This window comes from Rhinoraja longicauda, chromosome 29, assembly GCF_053455715.1.
Source record: "Rhinoraja longicauda isolate Sanriku21f chromosome 29, sRhiLon1.1, whole genome shotgun sequence".
Lineage (NCBI taxonomy): Eukaryota > Metazoa > Chordata > Chondrichthyes > Rajiformes > Arhynchobatidae > Rhinoraja > Rhinoraja longicauda.
In genome coordinates, this window is record NC_135981.1 from 23,831,579 (window position 1) to 23,851,987 (window position 20,409).

At 43.2% G+C, this 20,409-nt stretch overlaps 1 protein-coding gene across 2 annotated transcripts in view; it reads right to left on the bottom strand.

Annotated features, from left to right (window-relative positions):
• Positions 1 to 20,409, bottom strand: part of LOC144607774 (anion exchange protein 2-like) — a 56,349-nt gene that overhangs the window by 18,799 nt on the left and 17,141 nt on the right. For both annotated transcript variants that reach the window (XM_078424834.1, XM_078424833.1), the window contains 11 exons: positions 17,085 to 17,149; positions 16,204 to 16,229; positions 13,589 to 13,659; positions 12,783 to 12,972; positions 11,987 to 12,122; positions 10,240 to 10,297; positions 9,333 to 9,408; positions 7,297 to 7,481; positions 4,173 to 4,386; positions 2,250 to 2,456; positions 1,854 to 2,002 (listed from right to left, as the gene is read on the bottom strand). In XM_078424834.1, the coding sequence (XP_078280960.1) occupies positions 1,854 to 2,002; positions 2,250 to 2,456; positions 4,173 to 4,386; positions 7,297 to 7,481; positions 9,333 to 9,408; positions 10,240 to 10,297; positions 11,987 to 12,122; positions 12,783 to 12,972; positions 13,589 to 13,659; positions 16,204 to 16,229; positions 17,085 to 17,149 (1,377 nt within the window). The remainder of the gene's footprint in view (positions 1 to 1,853; positions 2,003 to 2,249; positions 2,457 to 4,172; positions 4,387 to 7,296; positions 7,482 to 9,332; positions 9,409 to 10,239; positions 10,298 to 11,986; positions 12,123 to 12,782; positions 12,973 to 13,588; positions 13,660 to 16,203; positions 16,230 to 17,084; positions 17,150 to 20,409) is intronic.

Consider the following 20,409-nt stretch of genomic DNA (forward strand, 5'->3'; position numbering starts at 1 on the left):
ACTCCTGCTTTAGGAGCTTTTTTTTAAAGATACAGCATGGAAAGAGGCCCTTCAGCCCATCAAGCCCACGCTGACCATCGACCATCCATTCACACTAATTCCATGCTTTCCACTTTTTCATCCACGCTTTACACACTTGGGGCAATTTACAGAGACCAATTAACTCCAAAACCTGCACATCTTCGGGATGTGGGAAGAAACCTGAGCACCCGATGAAATCCATGTGGTCACTCATGAGGGAGAACGTGCAAACTCCACGCCGACAGCACCAGAGGTCAGGATTGAAGCAGCGTCTCTGGTGCTCGGCCAGCTCCCGCACAGTGCCATCCTTATTAACAATTTTCTTATTAACAATTCTTCATGCTGTGATGATCTTGGAGTAACACGTATTGACCGTAACATCTGTTAAATTCAGTGACTTTGTGATGAAGACTCATTCTCCTGTAACATCGATACTTTATGTAATTTGTCAGCAACACTTCCTCAGTTTTTATGGTGAATGCAAATCGGTGCAAATTTTGCTCAAGTGGTTTTGATATTTAAGTATTTACTGGACCAAGTGGACCCGTTGGGCCCAAACCTCTCCTCCATTGGTGCAGCACCCTCTCCTACCCCCCCCCCCTCCCCTCCCCCTCCCCTCCCCACTTCCCCTTCCCCCTCAACCCCCTCCCTCCCCCCCACCTCCCTCCCCCCACCTCCCCCCCCACCTCCCTCCCCCTCCCTCCCCCTCCCTCCCCCTCCCTCCCTCCCCCCCCCACCTCCCTCCCTCCATAGGAGATAGATTTAAACTTTAAAATGTGAATAACAAAAAATATAACACGGATTTCAATAAAACTACTTGCTTTACCATTAAAGTGACAACGGTGAGTAAGGTGGGCCTGAAATTGTCACGCTATCGTATTTTGGCTGTAGTTCGATCACAAATAAACAAATAAACAAACAAACGAGAGTTTTAGTATATAGATTGCGCTCTGCTGGGGCTTATAAATTAAAGCATTACATGTCAGAGAGGTGGTTGATACTGTGTAGGTAAGAACTGCAGATGCTGGTTTAAACTGAAGATAGACACAAAATGCTGGAGTAACTCAGTGGGACAGACAGCATCTCTGTTTAGAAGGAACGGGTGACGTTTCAGGTTGAGATCATTCTGCAGACTGAAGAAGGGTCTTGACCAGAAACGTCACCCGTTCCTTCTAACCAGAGATGCTGCCTGTCCCGCTGAGTTACTCCAGCATTTTGTGTCAATCTTAGGTGGCTGATACTGTCAGGAGCAACCAGTTTGCATATATCTGCACTGTGCAACAATCTAAGCCACAATGAAGTTTAAAATTCAACCTTTATAGTGGCGCTTCCAATGTGCATTCATCTGGATCTTTGGTCCGACATATAGTTGGTGGGTAGTAACAGGGAACTGCAAGTGCTGGTTTATACCAATAAAGACACAAAGCGCTGGAGTAACTCCCCAAAGATAGACACAAAATGCTGCAAGGTCAGGCAGCATCTCTGGAGAAAAGGAACATGTGACGTTTCAGATTGAGACCCTTCTTCAGACTGAGTAACTCAGTGGGTCAGGCAGTATCTCTGGAGACATCTATAGGTGACGTTTCGTGTCAGGACCCTTCTTCAGACATTCAATCTGAGGAAGGTCTGGACCCGTAATGTCATTTGTTCACAGAGTTGGTTGGGATCTGATGCTCACGATTAATCGAACTAAGTTATTAATGTTGTCCCATGGTCCTACAACACTGGGCAGCTGACAACGTACAGTTCAGAAGGTTCGATCTGGCTGTGACACTCAAACCTGTTCATAAACTGGGCTTGAATCTTACAGAAATAAATACTCTTACACTTACCTCAAAGTAGGCTTCCTCAAACACCAAGAGTGGACCAGTGAAACCCAAAATAAGCAAGGGTTGAGCACCAATTAGGCAGAAGATGAATCCTTGAATTGCTGTTGAAACAATCAGCTCCGAAACCCCCATACTACCTCTGGTCTTCTCCTCTGCAATCAAGATGATGATCAGTTAGGCATCGGCACATTGAGAGAGTGCAAACCAAAATTGTATTATCCAACTTCTGAAGATGGTGTCAACACAAGTAGATATCACCAAAGATCTTAAGTGATAGGAGTAGAATTAGGCCATTCGGACCATCAAGTCTACTCTGGCATTCAATCATGGCTGATCTATCTCTCCTTCCTAACCCCATTCTCCTGCCGTCTCCCCATAATTGTGATAATAGCTTCATACCGAGGAGCCCTCCAAAGGTGATGGCGGGGGTCAAGGCAGCAAAATAAATGAAGATGACTGCAGCCAGACATTGAGTGTTCAGGGCGTCCTTGATGTCACTCAGGTATCTGGGGTAGCGACGCTTGATATCTCGAATAAAACCTCCAAACGGTCTCCCTGTTCTTTTGAGGGGGTCATCGTCTTCGGGGGTTGTTGTTTTCCCTGGGGCTGGAATGACAGAAACATTTTTTTAGGAAAGAACTGCAGATGCTGGTTTAAATTGAAGATCGACACAAAATGCTGGCGTAACTCAGCGGGACAGGCAGCATCTCTGGAGGGAAGGAATGGGTGACGTTTCAGGTCGAGGCCCCTTCTTCAGTGTGAAGAAGGCTCTCGACCCGAAACGTCATCCGTTCCTTCTCTCCAGAGATGCTGCCTGTCCCGCTGAGTTACTCCAGCATTTTGTGTCGACCCATGATAGAAACATTGTCATCCCCTAAACTGGACATGATACCTCAGTCAACCTGCAGATGAGATTATTTTGATGAGCTCTTGGGGTCAACTATAATTTTAACGCTGGTCTTTTTCTTCCAGTTTACATTTAATCAGAGTTTGATCGTAACCCCTGATGCACAGTTTATTTTGTCTCTCACTTTTGAAGGGTTACTTTCCCTTGTTTCCTGGTGAAAGCTCACTTCACTGACGGTCATTTGCACCAGTGCTGCTAGAGCCGCTACCTCACAGCACCAGAGGCCTGGGTTCAATCCTGACTTTGGGTGCTGTCTGCGTGGAGCTTGCACATTCTCCCCGTGATCACGTGGGTTTCCTCTGGGTGCTCCAGATTCCTCCGACATCCCAAAGACGTGCGGGTTTGTAGCTTAATTAAAGTTAGATGGAGCTCCAGGGGCTAGTGAAATCAAGGGATATGGGGAGAAGGCAGGCACAAAATACTGATTGTGGATGATCAGCCATGATCACAATGAATGGCGGTGCTGGCTCGAAGGGCCAAATGGCCTCCTCCTGCACCTATTTTCTATGTTTCTATGTTTCAATGTTTAATCGGCGCTGTCAATTGCACCTGGTATGTAGGGTTGAGAAAGTAGGATAACATAGAACTAGTGTTAACGGGTGAGCAATGGTCAGCGTGGACTCGATGGGCCGAAGGGCCTGTTTCCATCTGTTTCTCTGAACTAAACCAAACTGGACTAAGCTATCCACAAATAAAAAGTCACCATCCTGTTATTCACAACTCTTTGTCATGACAATTTTTTGTTCATATCAGGCTAAAAGAAATGACTTTTTCCACATTTGTATTATCATTTACTTGGCATTATTTACAGAGCTTAGTTTGCCAGTATCCATTTCACCTGATTGTCATGCTATTTGGTATTTTCGATGACTGATCCTTCCATTTTCTAATACTTATAACAGCCGCCAGTCATTATTAAATGGCCGATATTGAGTATTTCAAATTCTTTTTGGCAAATATATAAAGAATCACAGAAAGTTCACAGTAACTGTGAAAAGGCAGGAATGTCATAAAAGCCCATCTGGTCATTGGTTCAGGGAAAGAGGTCAGTCATTCATAGCCAGTTTGCTCCATCAGTTACTTCAGACCCACTGAGATTGTTGACTCTTATCTGTCCCCTCAGTTCAAGGGTAATTGGGGAAGTTTAATAAAAGCCACCATGGCCAGAGCCTGCTTTCACCTAAATACGTTAATGTAAAGGGATGTGCAAGAAGGAGCTGCAGATGCTGGTTTACACTGAAGATAGACACAAAATGCTGGAGTAAGTCAACGGTTCAGGCAGCATCTCTGGAGAAAAGGAATAGGTGACGAAACGTCAGGTGAATAGGTTGCAAAAAGGCAGAGATTCTGCCTGACCCCGCTGAATTACTCCAGCATTTTGTGTCTATCTTTAATGTAAAGGGTGCCTGACTTACCGATTTGTAATGGTGCAGGTGTCTTTCCCGAATTTTTATCGATCTTTTTCTTCCTCTCCAACAGCATTTCATGCTGGAATGGGATGACAGTCCGCAGTAGTTCCTCATCATGAACTTCCGTTGGGGAAATGACAATGCTGTAGTCGAGAACCTCACGGATACCAGTCAGCAGATCGCAGGGACTGTTTGCTTCATATGCCACCTGGTGGAAAACCTGGGAAAAAAGAACATCATTAAACCTCCTCATTTAGATTTCAGAATATATATACAATGCTGTATATGGGTGTCAGGGGCTATGGGGAGAAGGCAGGAGAATGAGGTTAAGATAGATAAGCCATGATTGAATGTAGAGTATGAGTGATGGGCCAAATGGCCTGATTCTGTTCCTATCACTTATGAACTTACAGTATGATTGCCTTTCTCCGGACATCCTCAGTATTAAGCAGTGTGTGGGAGGGATCTGCAGATGCTGGTTTTAACCGAAGATAGACACAAAACGCTGGAGTAACTCAGCGGGACAGGCAGCATCTCTCATCCCGAAACGTCACCCATTCCTTCTCTCCATAGATGCTGCCTGACCCGCTGAGTTGCTCCAGCATTTTGTGTCTATTCTCAATATTAAGTAGCTGAGAGGGCCACTAGGGATGGGAATGGCAGACCTATTCAGTTCAAATATGTGATTACTATCTATAAGCATCTACAACGTTTAATATGAGGTTTTAGTGGCAGCCAAGGTTCTCAATGTTATCATCTGGGGATTGAATTATGAAACTAGACTTTTGACATGCACAGTGACTATTTGTGATTTCAGTACATCAAATGATGTTTAATCTTGTCAAGCAAATTCCAAGGAGTCAGTAGGAACAGTAGATAGAGCAAAGCTGAAAATTCCCATTTGCATGAAAGCTTTTACGGCACAATTCTTAATCCAGAAGATGCAGGATCAGTTCAGTCCAAATAGGAAGAAAGATTCTAAAGGGAGTAAGAGGCAACCGTGGCTGACAAGGGAAGTTAGAGTTGCAATAAAACTAAAAGAAAAGATGTATAAGATAGCAAAGAGTAGTGGAAAGAACAACAGAAGATAGCAAAAGGGGCAATACGGGCTGAAAAAAAAGAGGTACGAAGCGAAGCTGACCAAGAATATGAAGGACAGTAAAAGCTTCTTTACGTGTGTTAAGAGAAAACGATTAGTGAAGACAAATGTGGATCCCTTGAAGGCAGAAACGGGTGAAATTATTATGGGTAACAAGGAAATGGCAGAAGAGTTGAACAGGTACTTCACTAAGGAAGACACAAACAATTTCCCAGATGTACTAGTGGACAGAGGATCAAGGGAGACAGAGGAACTGAAAGAAATTTGCATTGGCGAGAAATAGTCTTGGGTAGACTGATGGGACTGAAGGCTGATAAATCCCCAGGGCCTGATGGTCTGCATCCCAAGGTACTCAAGGAGGTGGCTCAAGAAATCGTGGATGCATTGGTGATCATTTTCCATTGTTCAATAGATTCCAGATCAGTTCCTGTAGATTGGAGGGTAGGTAATGTTATCCCACTTTTCAAAAAAGGAGCGAGAGAGAAAACGGGGAATTATAGACCAGTTAGCCTGACATCAGTGGTGGGGAAGATGCTGGAGTCAATTATTAAAGAGGTAATAACGGCACATTTGGAGAGTAGTAAAAGGATTGGTCCAAGTCAGCATGGATTTATGAAGGGGAAATCCTGCTTGACTAATCTTCTGGAATTTTTTTAGCATGTGACAAGTAAAATGGATGAAGGGGAGCCAGTGGATGTAATGTATCTAGACTTTCAGAAAACCTTTGATAAGGTACCACATGGGAGATTAGTGAGCAAAATTAGAGCACATGGTATTGGGGTAGGGTATTGACATGGATTGAGAATTGGTTGGCAGAGAGGAAGCAAAGAGTAGGAATAAATTGGTCCTTTTCCGAATGGCAGGCAGTGGAGAGTAGAGTGTCGCAAGGCTCGGTGTTGGGGCCACAACTATTTACAATGATTTGGATGATGGAATTAGAAGTAACACTAGCAAGTTTGCGGATGACACAAAGCTGGGTGGCAGTGTGAACTGCGAAGAGGATGTTAGGAGGTTACATGGTGACTTGGACAGGTTGAGTGAGTGGGCAGATGCATGGTAGATGCAGTATAATGTGGATAAATGTGAGGTTATCCACTTTGGCGGCAAAAAAAAGGAGGGCAGATTAATTTCTCAATGGCGTTGGATTAGGTAAAGGGGAAGTGCAACGAGACCTGGGTGTCCTTGTACACCAGTCACTGAAAGTAAGCATGCAGGTACAGCAGGCAGAGAAGAAAGCTAATGGCATGTTGGCCTTCATAACGTGAGGATTTGAGTACAGGAGCAAAGAAGTCCTTATGCAGTTGTATACGGCCCTGGTGAGACCACATCTGGAGTATTGTGTGCAGTTTTGGTCTCCTAATTTGAGGAAGGACATCCTTGCTATTGAGGCAGTGCAGCGTAGGTTCACTAGGTTAATCCCTTGGATGGAGGGACTGTAGTATGAGGAAAGATTGGAAAGACTGGTCTTGTATTCACTGGAGTTTAAAAGGATGGGAGGGGATCTTATAGAGACGTATAAAATCATAAAAGGACTAGACAAGTTAGATGTAGGAAAACTGTTCCCAATGTTGGTGGAGTCCAGAACCAGGGGACACAGTCTAAGAATAAAGGGGAGGCCATTTAAAACTGAGGTGAGAAGAAACTTTTTCACCCAGAGAGTTGTGAATTTGTGCAATTCTCTGCCATAGAAGGCAGTGGAGGCAAATTCACTGGATGAATTTAAAAGAGAGTTAGATAGAGCTCTAGGGGCTAGTGGAATCAAGAGATATGGGGAGAAGGCAGGCACAGGTTACTGATTGTAGATGATGGCTCGAAGAGCCAAATGGCCTCCTCCTGCACCTATTTTCTATGTTTCTGTGTTTCTACGTGACAACTTTTGATTCGGGGGAAGCCCCATTATTGTGAATAAATGAGTTTCTATATAATGGAACATCCATCCAGCGAAGAAATGCTTTGCCAAGTTCCGGGTGTTTAATGCAGTGTGAGAATTCAATGTGTAGAGTTTATCAAAGTTCCACAAAGGTTCCTTACCTTGTCTGACATTAAAGTTGAAAGTGAGCGTCCGATTTCATGGTAGTTCAGGTTAGGGGTGCTGGGTCCTAGGAATACAGCTATAAATCTGGTGGGGATGGGAATCCCGAGCACTGACTCCAAATACACAGCCCGTTCCAATCGCACAAAGGCCATTGCTGGAAAAGCCATTGACTCCACACAACCTACAAGGGAAGGCATTGAGGTTTCACATTTGGCATCACATTCACATCTACTTTTGTGTTCATAATTTAAGATAAATCGTGGCAATGTCGGATCCGAGAATAAAGCCTTCAAATTATTCAGTTCAATCATTTATACTACAACGCCAACATAACTTAATGGTATGTATGTATATCTTTCTTCATTAAATACGTCTTTTTTAAAAATAAGTTCCTACCAATTCTTATGGAATTGAGAAAATGAGTAACAACAGTGAATGGTTTACAGAGTCATGGAGTCATACAGCACGAAAACAGGCCCTTTGGTCCAATTTGCCGATGCCAACCAAGATGCCCCATCTATGCTAGTCCCTCCTGCCCGCATTTGTCCCATATCCATCTAAATCTTTTCTATCCATATACCTGTCGAAATGTCTTTTAAATTTTGTTATTGTACCTGCTTCGACTACCCCCTCTTCCAATATCTTACTTCTCTTTGAATGGTACCCACTTAATTTAGTTTTTAGTTTAGAGATACAGCGCAGAAACAGGCCCTTCGGCCCACTGAGTCCATGCCGACCAGCAATCCCAGCACATAAAAACACTATCCTTCACTCGGGACATTTTACATTTTGTATTAAGCCAATTAGCCTACAAACCTGTGCACCTTTGGAGTGTGGGAGGAAATCGAAGAACTCGGAGAAAACCCACGCAGGTCATGGGGAGAACGTACAAACTCCGCACAGACAACACAGATCGAACCAGGATGTAAGGCAGCAACTCTACCACTGCACCATCCAATGTTCATCCAAAGCCACAGATAACCGAAAGGCACCCACCAGCAAACTAAGACATGGCATGAGCATAATCTGCATTTTAGACAATAGACAATAGACAATAGACAATAGGTGCAGGAGTAGGCCATTCGGCCCTTCGAGGCAGCACCGCCATTCACCGTGATCATGGCTGATCATGCACAATCAATACCCCGTTCCTGCCTTCTCTCCATAATCCCTTGACTCAGGGCCATTTTTACAGCATTATGGGCCCCCGGGCAAAGCAGTGTACTGGGGCCCCTACCGTTACTCTCCCCCACCCCCCTTTCCCTACCAGCCCCCCCCTATCGTGCCGGCGAAAAGCACTTACCGAAAAGCACTTAGCGATGGACTTAGGGTGCTACATTGTTGCGAAAAGCACTTACAGATCGCTGTGAGAAGCACTTAGTGACCGAAAATGTTGCGAAAAAACCACTTATTGAACCTACATTTTTAAAGTAGTATTTATTTATTGCAAGTCACTTAACATACACAGATCAGCATGGGGCCCCTATGCTCGTGGGCCCCCGGGCAAGTGCCCATCAGGCCCATGCGTTAAGACGGCCCTGCCTTGACTCCGCTATCATTAAGAGCTCTATTAAGAGCTCCTGACTGCAGGAGAAGACGGCAGGAGAAGGGAAAGACCTTGTGGCCTTCCATCACAGTGAGGAGAGGACTGGAGGAGACTCACTGTGATGGATGTTTCTTTTTTTGTGTGTTTTTGGGGTTGTGTAATTTTAATGCCTATTTAATGCTTTTATTGTTGGACTGTGGGTGACTGAATTTCGTCCAATTTGGATGACAAATAAAGCTATCTTGAATCTTGAATCTTGAATCTTGATAAAGTTTGTTACTTTATCAAGATGTTTCTACAGTTTCCTCCTTTCCAGCTTCCTGCATCTGGCCGATGTGAGTCACAGTGAAACCAGCCAAACTAACCCACCTACATTTCCCACCTTCACCACAAATGCCCCGCAAGGACAGAAGAGTGTTCTAGTTCGAACTATCATTTTTGTTTCCACTTTCATTCCAAAGCACAAAGGGGGCATGCCACACTTACCAACAAGAACCAGGGTGGCTTCTGTGTCTTCTGGAACTTTGTCCATTATTTCCGAGTGACGCCTGGTCTCGTGCCCCTTTCCACAAATAACAAAACATTGTAATTTACTGAAATGCAAACATTTTTTTGCAAACCCCTTTTAAATAACACAGGGTGGAATAATTACGAATGGATGCTTGCTGACAAATTTTACTCAATGTAGGAATGTAGGATGTGAGTGGAATAGAAAGAAAGCTAACAAAGTACAACAAGAAAGCTCATGCTTTGAAGAACAACCAAAGGAAAGCTTGTAGAGCTTTGTGCCAAACGTTTGATTCCAGTTAAATTGCAAGTTCCTTGCGTACTCCTTTTGTCGTTTAAACTTGTTGAACTAAGTATCGTGTATCCATTTATGGGAAAGAATGGGCAAACAGAAGGTAAACCTGTGCGATTTACTGAGTGGCTTGGATTAGAACCTTTGCTATTTGTGCTGTGAAATAGGACTGATCAAAACAAAGTCATTAAGTGAGATTTCATTTTCCACACATTTTGGTGAGTTTCTGGTGAGAAAGGAATGAGCATGCTCGGATTTGAACAAGTTTCAATGACAGGTGCCCAGTGGCAGAATCAAGCACTCTCACGCTTAATACTGAAATGAATTTAGTCCCATTTCAGGCTGAAGTATACAAATGGATGGCAAGAAGTGATTGTTACCTGCGCTTATTTTCCCAAACTGCCTCAGGCATGCAAGGCTTTGTCCAAGGCTGATAATGTCCAGTCTTATTTTGCACAGATATGACTTTGACAACACAATAAAGCTATTATGTACAATTAGCATAATAACACAATCTTCATCTTGTTGATGAAGATTACTCCTCATTAGGAGGCAGTACACATTTCCAACACAACTGCTGAATTGTTGACTTACCTCTTTAAGCTTTGTTTCAATATCCCGATGAAAGCTATCATCTTCATCAAATTGGTGCCTGTAGTGAATAAAAATACAGATTGTTGACTCTATATTTATGTATGACACTGCATTGAAGGAAGAGAACATTCCCTGAATTGATGCATCTGTAATTGTTCAGCTATTCCTGTTTTCTGTTAGTGTATTATGGTAGATAAATTCACTGGATCTGATCAAGTGTATCCAAGGATATGGTGGGAAGCTAGTGAAGTGGGGGTCTCTGGCAGAGATATGTGTGTCATCTCTGGGCTGGATGGGGGTCTAATGCTGTGCCTCTATTGAATTTAGTTTAGAGATACAGCATGGAAACGGGCCATTCAGCCCATGAGTCCAGGCCGACCATCAATCCCATTCCTTCTAGATCTATGTTTCCCCACTTTCAGATCCACTCTCTACAGATTAGGGGGCAATTTGCAGAGGTGAAGTAACCTACAAACCCACACGTTTTGGGGATGTGGGAGAAAACCTGGAGGAAACTTATGCAATCACATGAAGAATGTGCAAACTCCACACAGACAGCACCTGAGGTCAGGATTGAACCCGGATCTCTGGTGCTGTGAGACAGTGGCTCTACCAGCTGCGCCACTGTGAAAATCTTGAGAAAGGCTGCAAAGAAAAACCTGTGAATTACAGGCTGATGAACCTTTATATTGGGTTTTGTAGGTTATTGGAGTGAATTCTGGTAAATAGGATCTACATGCATTTGGAAAGGCAAGGACTGATTAGGAAAAGCTCAAGGGTCTGCGATTGTCTCATGAATTTGATTGATTTTGGTGACCACAAAGATTGATGAGGGTAGTGTGGTAGACATTATCTACATGGACTTTCTCAAAGCTTTAGACAAGGTACCTCTTGGTTGGCTGGTCTAGAAATTCTCACATGTGATGTAGAGAATTTGGAGGTGTATTGGCCAACATTTTAGCGGTTAGGCCAATTGGATATTAAAAAAATTGGTTTGGTGGAAGGAGGCAAAGAGTGGTGATAGAGGGTTATTTTTTCAGACTGGAGGCTGTACCACAGGGGACTGATACTGGGTCCACTGTTATTGATTATTGATTATTGATTTATTAAAGGTTTGGATGTGAATGTAGGTGCCACGGTTAGAAGGTTTGTGGATGACATTAAAATTGGTGGTACAGTTACAATGATGAAGATCATCTATAGTAACATTGGGATCTTAATCAATTGGGCGATAGCCCAAGGAATGGCAGATGGATTTTAATTCAATTGTTATACTTTGCTTGGACAAAACCAGGCAGTACTTGCATAGTAAATGGTAGGGCCCTGGGAGTGCTGTAGAACAGAGAAACCTAGGGATGCAGATACATTGTTCCATGAAGGAGGTTAGGTCACCTTAGATAATCCTACATGATATCACATAGAGAGTGATAGAGTCATACAACACAGAAATAGTCCCTTCGGCCCAACTAGCCCATGCTGACCAAAATGCCCCATCTACACTAGAGTCCCACCTGCCCCCATTTGGGTCGCATCCCTCTAAACCTTTCCAATCCATGTACCTGTCCAAATGTATTTTAAATCATAAGAGATTTTCAGGCAAAGTTACCCAATGAAGAGGTTTTTATCGAAGAGACCCTTATCATTCCTATAGGATTTTGCAAAAATGGGTCCACCAGCAATTTCCTGTGCCAAACATATGACTGTCTGAAGGAACTTTAAATCAGCTGTGAAGTGATGGCCATTTTACCTGTGTTTTAAGAGCAAGGTATTCAATATGGTGATTCTCATTTGTGCTCTGATCAGATCTTTGGCGATCATCTCTTCGACAATGTGAACACTAATCGCAGACATCGTGGTTTCCTTCAAGTCAAACAGGACAGCACCTGAGAGAGAAAAATAAATCTGTTTTTAACCGCCATTTGTAAACAGGTTTAGTTTAGTTTAGTTTAGTTTAGTTGAGATTAGTTTAGGGATACAGCTTGGAAACAGACCTTCAGACCCACCAAATCCATGCCGACCATTGATCACCTGTTCACACAAGTTTGATGTTATCCCACTTTCTCAAGCATTCCACACGAGGGGCAATTTCACAGATGCCTACAAACCTGCACGTGCTTGGGATGTGAGAGGAAACCAGAGCACCCGAAGGAACCCCAGGCGGTTACAGGGAGAACGTGCAAACTCCACATTGACCAGCGCCCGAGGTCAGGATCGAACCCGGGTCTCCGGCGCTGTGAGGCAGCAACTCTACCAGCTGTGCCACTGTTGCATCGAGTAAATTCATCAGAAATGCATTACTTTTACATATTGAGGTTGGACTCAGGGAAACTATTTGCAGCAGCACATTTTGAGAAGGGTTAAAACAGATAACAGATGCAATAGCAAGAAACTGCAGATGCTGGTTTATACCAAAGATAGATACAAAGAGTTGGAGTAACTCAACAGGTCAGGCAGCATCCCTGAAGAACATGGATGGGTGACGTTTTGGGTCGGGACCCTTCTTCAGGCTGACTCTAGATATTTTCAGTAGACACTATACGTACCATTGTTGATGGCCCTTTGTACTTCCAGCAGACACCTGAAGCTGAGACAAGGGACATGTGGTTTACTCCAGCGGTCTGTCTCCTCCACGAGATTCTCCTCATACATTATCCATCGCGCACGTTCCTTCCAGTAAGATTTCTCCCCATCCTTCGTGAGTTCATTCATTTCAACAAATACCTGAGGCAAGGCCTAGAAGAAGGAGATAAAATGACTGTACAATCTATAGAATTTAACATTAAAATGTATTAATCACAACAATAAAACTAGCAGTAACTATATAATAATAATGCACTTCTACACACAATTTTTAAATAGTGTGAGTAAAACCAAATATGGAGGTTCGAATTTGAAAATAAAGGATTTTGAAATCACCTCACCAAGACTCTCGATGTGAGGTAAAAAATAAATTACATTCAACACTGTTGACTTGTGGCTTTCATGGGGAAATAAATAGAACAAAGTAATGCTTTCCCAGAAGTTTAAGTAGAAGTCCCTTGGACTGTTTTATACTTCACTCCACACTTGTGAAGATCTGAAGGTCTGGTGAACACCTCAGGCAAAACCACCTTAAGCTGATGGAACTCTTTAATCTTTGCAACACTTTTCAGAAACAAGCTTAAGAAACAGCGAATTACTGTGATTAAGTCACTGATGTTAAATTAAGTTAGTTATCAAATAATTAATAGTTGCTTGGAAGTCAATGTCCTCCATCTTCCATTCCTCAAGTACTTTTATCACACATTTGAATTCAATTTTTAGAGCAGTTATGACGAGACTTTATGTTCCCATAACTGTAAAACTGTACCTTATGGAAAGTATCCTCTCCAAAGTTTTTGTGATATGTGTCAGACTGAAGTGGGAGAATTCCTGGGCGACCTATTCACAAACAGAATGATTTTTGGTAGAACAACTTCAAACACATTTATTATTACTGGAATAATATTATAATTTTTAATTTACATTTTATTTCCGCATTGATAGCCAGACCTCTGGCCACACTGTCCTCTTCATAACATGACTGTGTTGCCAAAAATGATTTTTATATCATTATCTACCCCATAATACACCACAGTCCACACTGGGAGGTGATTCAGGTTAGGGTTCAGGTGATAGTAGACGCCATCATTTGGATCGGAAAAACTAGAAATAATTCAACTTTCAGGGTCGGCACAGTGGCGCAGCGGTATAATTGCTGCCTTACAGCACTTGCAGCACCAGAGACCCGGGTTCGATCCCGACTACGGGTGTCGTCTGTACGGAGTTTGTACGTTCTCCCCGTGACCGTGTGGGTTTTCTCCGACGTCTTTGCTTTCCTCCCACACTCCAAAGACGCACAGGTTTGTGAGTTAATTGGCTTGGTATAAATGTAAATTGTCCCTTGTGTGCGTTAGTGTGCGGGGATCGCTGGCTGGTGAGGACTCGGTGGGCCGAAGGGCCAGTTTATGCGCTGTATCTCTAAACTAAACTAAACTAAACTAAACTAAACTAAACTAAACTAAACTAAACTAAACTAAACTAAACTAAACTAAACTAAACTAAACTAAACTAAACTAAACTAAACTAAACTACTGGATAATCAGTTAAATTATAAAGTGCTTTTTTGTTATTGGGCATCTAATATGAATGGAGCCAATGGGTGAAGTGATTTGTTCCTGTTCCTATAATTCATTTATTCTTAAAACATTTCTTACAATTATTAGGTATTCCATGTATGTCTGTGTTTCCAGCTCCATTGCTATCTATTTAAAGTATTCTAAATGGATTATTTTAAAACACAATCCTCCTTTAATCATATTCTCCCAGATGTAAGTTGCCAATCTGCATTTCCTCAATTACAAACACTGCAATCTTTAACGTTTTTAGTCCAGTTTATATCTTTCCTCATAATTTGTTATCTTTCTCACCAGCTAGCTACTGGGGTTGCTTTCTCTTATTTTGAGATCCTCCTTGGATTTTTCTGTATTCTTTTCACTAATAAATCATCTGCCCGCTCTACATTAACCGCCAATGGCAAGGCCTTTAACAGCATTGATGTGCAGAGGGATCTTGGGGTCCAAGTCCATAACTCCATGTAAGTGTCAGCACAAATAGAGAGAGTGGTAAAGAGAGCATATGGTATGCTTGCCTTCATTAGTTGTGGTATTGAGTATGGGGCAGGAATTCACGATGCAGCTTTATCGGACTTTAGTTCGGCTGCATTTGGAGCATTCCGTGCAGTTCTGGTCCCCCATTACAAGAAGGATGTGGAGGCTTTTGAAAGGGTGCGGAGGAGCTTTACCGGAATAGACAATAGACAATAGGTGCAGGAGGAGGCCATTCGGCCCTTCGAGCCAGCACCGCCATTCAATGTGATCATGGCTGATCATTCTCAATCAGTACCCCATTCCTGCCTTCTCCCCATACCCCCTGCAATAATGCATGTGTTAGGGGGTATTAGCTACAGGGAGAGGTTGGACAGGTTTTGATTTTTTTTCTTCTGGAATCCAGAGGTTGAGGGGAGACCTGATAGAAGTGCATCAAATTATTAGAAACATAGATAGGGGTAGACGCTCAGAACCTTTATCCCAGGTAGAACTATCTAATATTAGAGGGCTTAACTTTTAGGTGAGCGTGGCAACATTTAAGAGAGATGTGCAGGGCAAGTTTTTTTACACAGAGGGAGATGGGTGCCTGAACGTGCCGCCTGGAGTAATGGTGGAGGTAGATACAAAAGTGGTGTTTAAGAAGCTTTTGAATAGGCACATGGATATATGCAAGGCATGCAGGGGTATGGCTCAGGTGCAGGCAGTCAAGAGTTGGTCTCGGCATCACGTTCGGCACAGAAATTGTGAGCTGATGGACCTATTCCTGTGCTGTACTGTTCTGTACTCTGTGTCATCTCCAATAAATTACCAGTACTAATCTTAAGTATCACAAAATGCTGGAGTAACTCAATGGGTCAGGCAGCATCTCAGTGGAGAAGGAATGGGTGACGTTTTGGGTCGAGACCCTTCTTCAGTCCGAAGAAGGGTCTCTACCCGAAATGTCACACATTCCTTCTCTCCTGAGATGCCGCCTGACCCGTTGAGTTACTCTAGCATTTGTGATACCTTCGATTTGAACCAGCATCTGCATTATTTTCCTAGCACTAATCTTGTTACTTAAAAATCTCTAAGTCTATAAGAAATCTGGCTTTAAATTGTACAGTGAACACATCCTTGATTCTCAAGATCTGTCAAAGATCAATATTTCAAATCAACTCTTAGACAAGCTTTTACTAACTTTATTTTACAATTCTGATGACATTACCTATCACCTCTTTTATAAAAAGCCTCAGCATGGCGGTGAAAAGTTACTTTTTGGTGCTTTATCGGCAAGAACATTTGAAGTGATTGACTTGTTACTAACTTTAGATATAAACATTTGAGATGACCTACTTACTCTTTTGGAAAATCATTTTGCCTTTGCTACAAAACAAAAGTAAAAACAGCATTAGAATACAGCTTTGGGTATAATACAAATCTTATACAGTCCAAAGGCGAGGAACTCTCTCAAGAGAGGAATAGATCAGGTAGACGCATAGAGTCTCTTATAGACAATAGACAATAGACAATAGGTGCAGGAGGAGGTCATTCGTCCCTTCGAGCCAGCACCGCTATTCAATGTGATCATGGCTGATCATTCTCAATCAGTACCCCGTTCCTGCCTTCTCCCCATACCCCCTGACTCCGCTATCCTTAAGAGCTCTATCCAGCTCTCTCTTGAATGCATTCATGCACTCTCTTGACCAGAGTAGGGGAATCGAGAACCAGACATAGGTTTAAGGTGAGGGGAGGGGTGGGGGGAAATTTAATAGGAAGCTGAGGAACAACTTTTTCACACAGATATTGTTTGAGCTACTTTCACTTTCAAGCATTGGATTTCTTGAATTGTTCATGTATCTAAAGGAATTTGCAAAATACAAGAATTATATTAAATCAATCAGATGATTGTGCAGGAGGTTAACTTTCACTGTTGGATGCGTGAACCAAACTCAAGCCATGTCTACTTGTAATGAGCAGACCATGCAGTGTGAACAGACAAAATGGTGAGGCATGAAAAGACCAGTTGGTCGATCAATCACACGCCACCCTTGTATGGTGTGGAGAATGGTGGGTAATCATGGCCAGAGAATTCTCACTCCCCCTCTCATCCTCACGCATGGGGGTTAAAAAACGCCTGGTCCATAAGGGAGAAAATCCAGTTGTAAGAAAGCCCCAAACTGACATCTACCCACAACTTCTCATTACGCTCAGGTAAAGACGCTTTGAGGTGTCACGTACCTGGGGTCTGCAGCTTCCGGTATGAACCTCGAGTGAGGCTTGGGACTCTCCTCACCTAGAGCCAGCTGAATAGAGAAAGAAAATTGGGGGGAAAAATGACAACTTATCAATTCTGACAGAATTGGTACAAACTATTTACGAGTTACAGGTACCACAGCCCCAATTACCAAGTGGTCACCAATCCAAGGTATCAAGATCACATGAACCTCTTTACTCCCATGGTTTTACAACCTGTTTTTGTATATTGAACAGATTGATTCATTTAGCCACAAAAGGACCCGTCCCATTACCACCACCACCATTGGTAATCCATTTCTCTTAAAGGAAATACTAATGTATACACCATTAAAAACACACACACATATATATCCTCCCATAGTAGGATGCCACTATATATCAACCAACAATCAAATAATATACTCATTACTTAACACTAACTATAAATTCATTGAATCTCAAAGCAGACCATTTAACATGTAAGCTTAGGTAGACACAAAATGCTGGAGTAACTCAGCGGGACAGACTGAAGAAGGTTCTCGACCTGAAATGTTACCCATTCCTTCTCTCTCAGCCTGTCCCGCTGTTACTCCAGCATTTTGTGTCTATCTTCGATTTAAACCAGCATCTGCAGTTCTTTCCGACACATAACATGTAAGCTAAGCCAGGTCATTAGATTTTTTTTATAGCCCTTGTAAAACCTTTGTATTTATCCACAGGACAAGCACCACCAATCCTGCCTCTGCAAAGTCCTCCAAATTCAGAGGAAGGAAAGGTATCCTCTCTCAGGCCAATATGCCAGGTATTGATGACCCAGTAAGACTTGGTCAGCTACATTGGGCAGGACATGCCATTCAAACAGTCAACACCAGACGTCTGAAACAGACACTCTATTCTGAGCGCCGCCATGGTGAGACAGTGTACATGGACAGTGTACAAGGATTCAAGGACGGGCTCAAAGTCCCCTTGAAGAACTGCAACATCCCACTGACTCCTGGGGACCTCTAGCTCATGACCATTCAACGTGGTGTAGGAGCATTCAGGTGGAAGTGAGAACTGCAAGTCCATGCTTCAAGAGCATACCTGAAGTCCTGCAGAAGAAGTGCCCCACCTCAAAAACTATCCAACCATCTGCTCCATCAGCCACCATCAGCTCACCTACTGAAGAGTCTACAGTACCCACATTGCCCTCCTTAACCACCTCAGAACCCACAAAACTGGAGTGGATATTAATCACTCTTGATCTTGAGAGATTGCCTGAGGGGAGAAGAAGAAGATACATGTATTAATTAATAACGCATCATTGCTACCCAAGTGTTTTTGGGAGATTAGTTGAAGAAGGTTCTATCAATCTGCGTTCATTAGCTATGCATCCAACTCTTTTTACTTCTGCACTTAGTGTGACAAATGACCGTATTTTCTTCAGATGCTCAATGTCTCCACTTTGTCTTGGACGATGCAAACCTTGGTGACTTTGCATGGACCAGTCGCGATACCTTTGCCCGGAGATTACTTATCAAAAGTATGCTGTTTGGTAACAGAGTCACCAGGAGAACCAGCAAATGCTCCCTCACTTTACTGCAGTATGTAGTCATGGATCATGATATTGTCATGGTAAAGGTGGATGGTTAATGGACGGAGACAGCGTGACTGTGTGAGAAAATGTAGAAAGGGTCTGAATGAGGTTAACATTGTAAGTAGGTTGGACTGGGTGGGTGAGATTTAGTTTAGTTTATTATTGTCACGTGTACCGAGCGAGGTGCAGTGAAATGTTGAGTGTTATCCAGCCCGCGAAAAGACTATACATGATGACAATGAAGCCGCCCACAGTGTACAGATACAGGACAAAGGAAATAATGTTTAATTACGTAAAATTGGAGAATTCGATGTTCGTACGGTTTGTTTGTAAGCTACCCAAGCAAAATATGAGGATCTATTCCTCAAAATTGCAGTGGAGGACCGAACAGGACAGAAAGGTCAGTACGTGAATGGGGAGGGGAGTTGAAATGGTTGGCAACTGGGAGATCCACTAGGCCTTGGCCAAGCGTTAGTGTTCAGCGAAACGGTCGGTGAGTCTACTCTTGGTTTCACTTCTGTACAGAAGCTCACATCTGGAACACCTGGATACTGTAGATGAGGTTTGAAGAGGTGCATGTGAATCTCTGCCTCACCTGGAAGGACCATTGGGGTCCCTGGATGGAGTAGAGGGTTTAAGGACAGGTGTTGCATCTTCTGTGGTTGCAGAAGAAAGTACCCTGGTGAGGGAGGGGGGGGGGTATCACAGCAGGGCATGTTGTTTCAATGCAGAATAATTTAATGATAAAATCATTGCTGAGATGCAGCCTGACTCGTTGAGTTATTCCAGCACTTTGAGTATTTTTCTGTAAACCAGTATCTGCAGTTCCTTCATCCAAATAACTTAACGAGGTAGGTTGAGTGGGAATGAAGATAAGTGTGCACACCACACCCTGATGAACATGTCACCTCAACCTTCTCAATCCTACTCCAGCACATCGCTCCCAAACAGCGCCCACCCCATCCTCGTAAGTACCTAGGTCCCCTGCAGGACCTATACATCAGGAGGTGCAGATCCAGAGCCAGCAACGTTATGGGGGACCCCTGCCACCCCAGCAACGGACTGTTCCAGCTGCTACAGTCAGGCAAACGCCTCCGCTGTCACGCTGTGAAAACTGAGGAAGAGACGGAGTTTCTTCCCACAGGCCATCAGGACTGTTAACTCTCATATCACCAGGGACTAATTTAATTTACCGTATTCATTTATTTTTTGTGTTAAAATTTTTTTCTATTCTGTTTTGTAGTTTAGCACAATCTGCAGGCATTGCCACTTTCATTTCACTGCACATCTTGTATATGTATGTGACAAATAAAGTTGACTTGACTTGACTTGACTTCCTCAAATCCTCATTTGCTCATCCGACATTGACATTCACCCGTACACAACGTCACGCCTCTCTCTCACACGTCAACTCAACATTTGCTTCCCATCCATCCAGCGCAGTTACTCACATCTCTCTTCCTTCCCCTCCAGAGAACAAGGTGAAGGAGTAAAGAAGTAGAGGGGGGTCTCCATTGATTAGCTGTGGAGGACTTCAATAGACCCTCAATATGCTTGGCCTTTAGATTTTAGATTTTTAGAGACACAGCGCGGAAACAGGCCCTTCGGCCCACCGGGTCCGCACCGCCCAGCGATCCCCGCACATTAACACTATCCTACACACACTAGGGACAATTTATTTTTACATTTGCCCAGCCAATTAACCTACATACCTGTACGTCTTTGGAGTGTGGGAGGAAACCGAAGATCTCG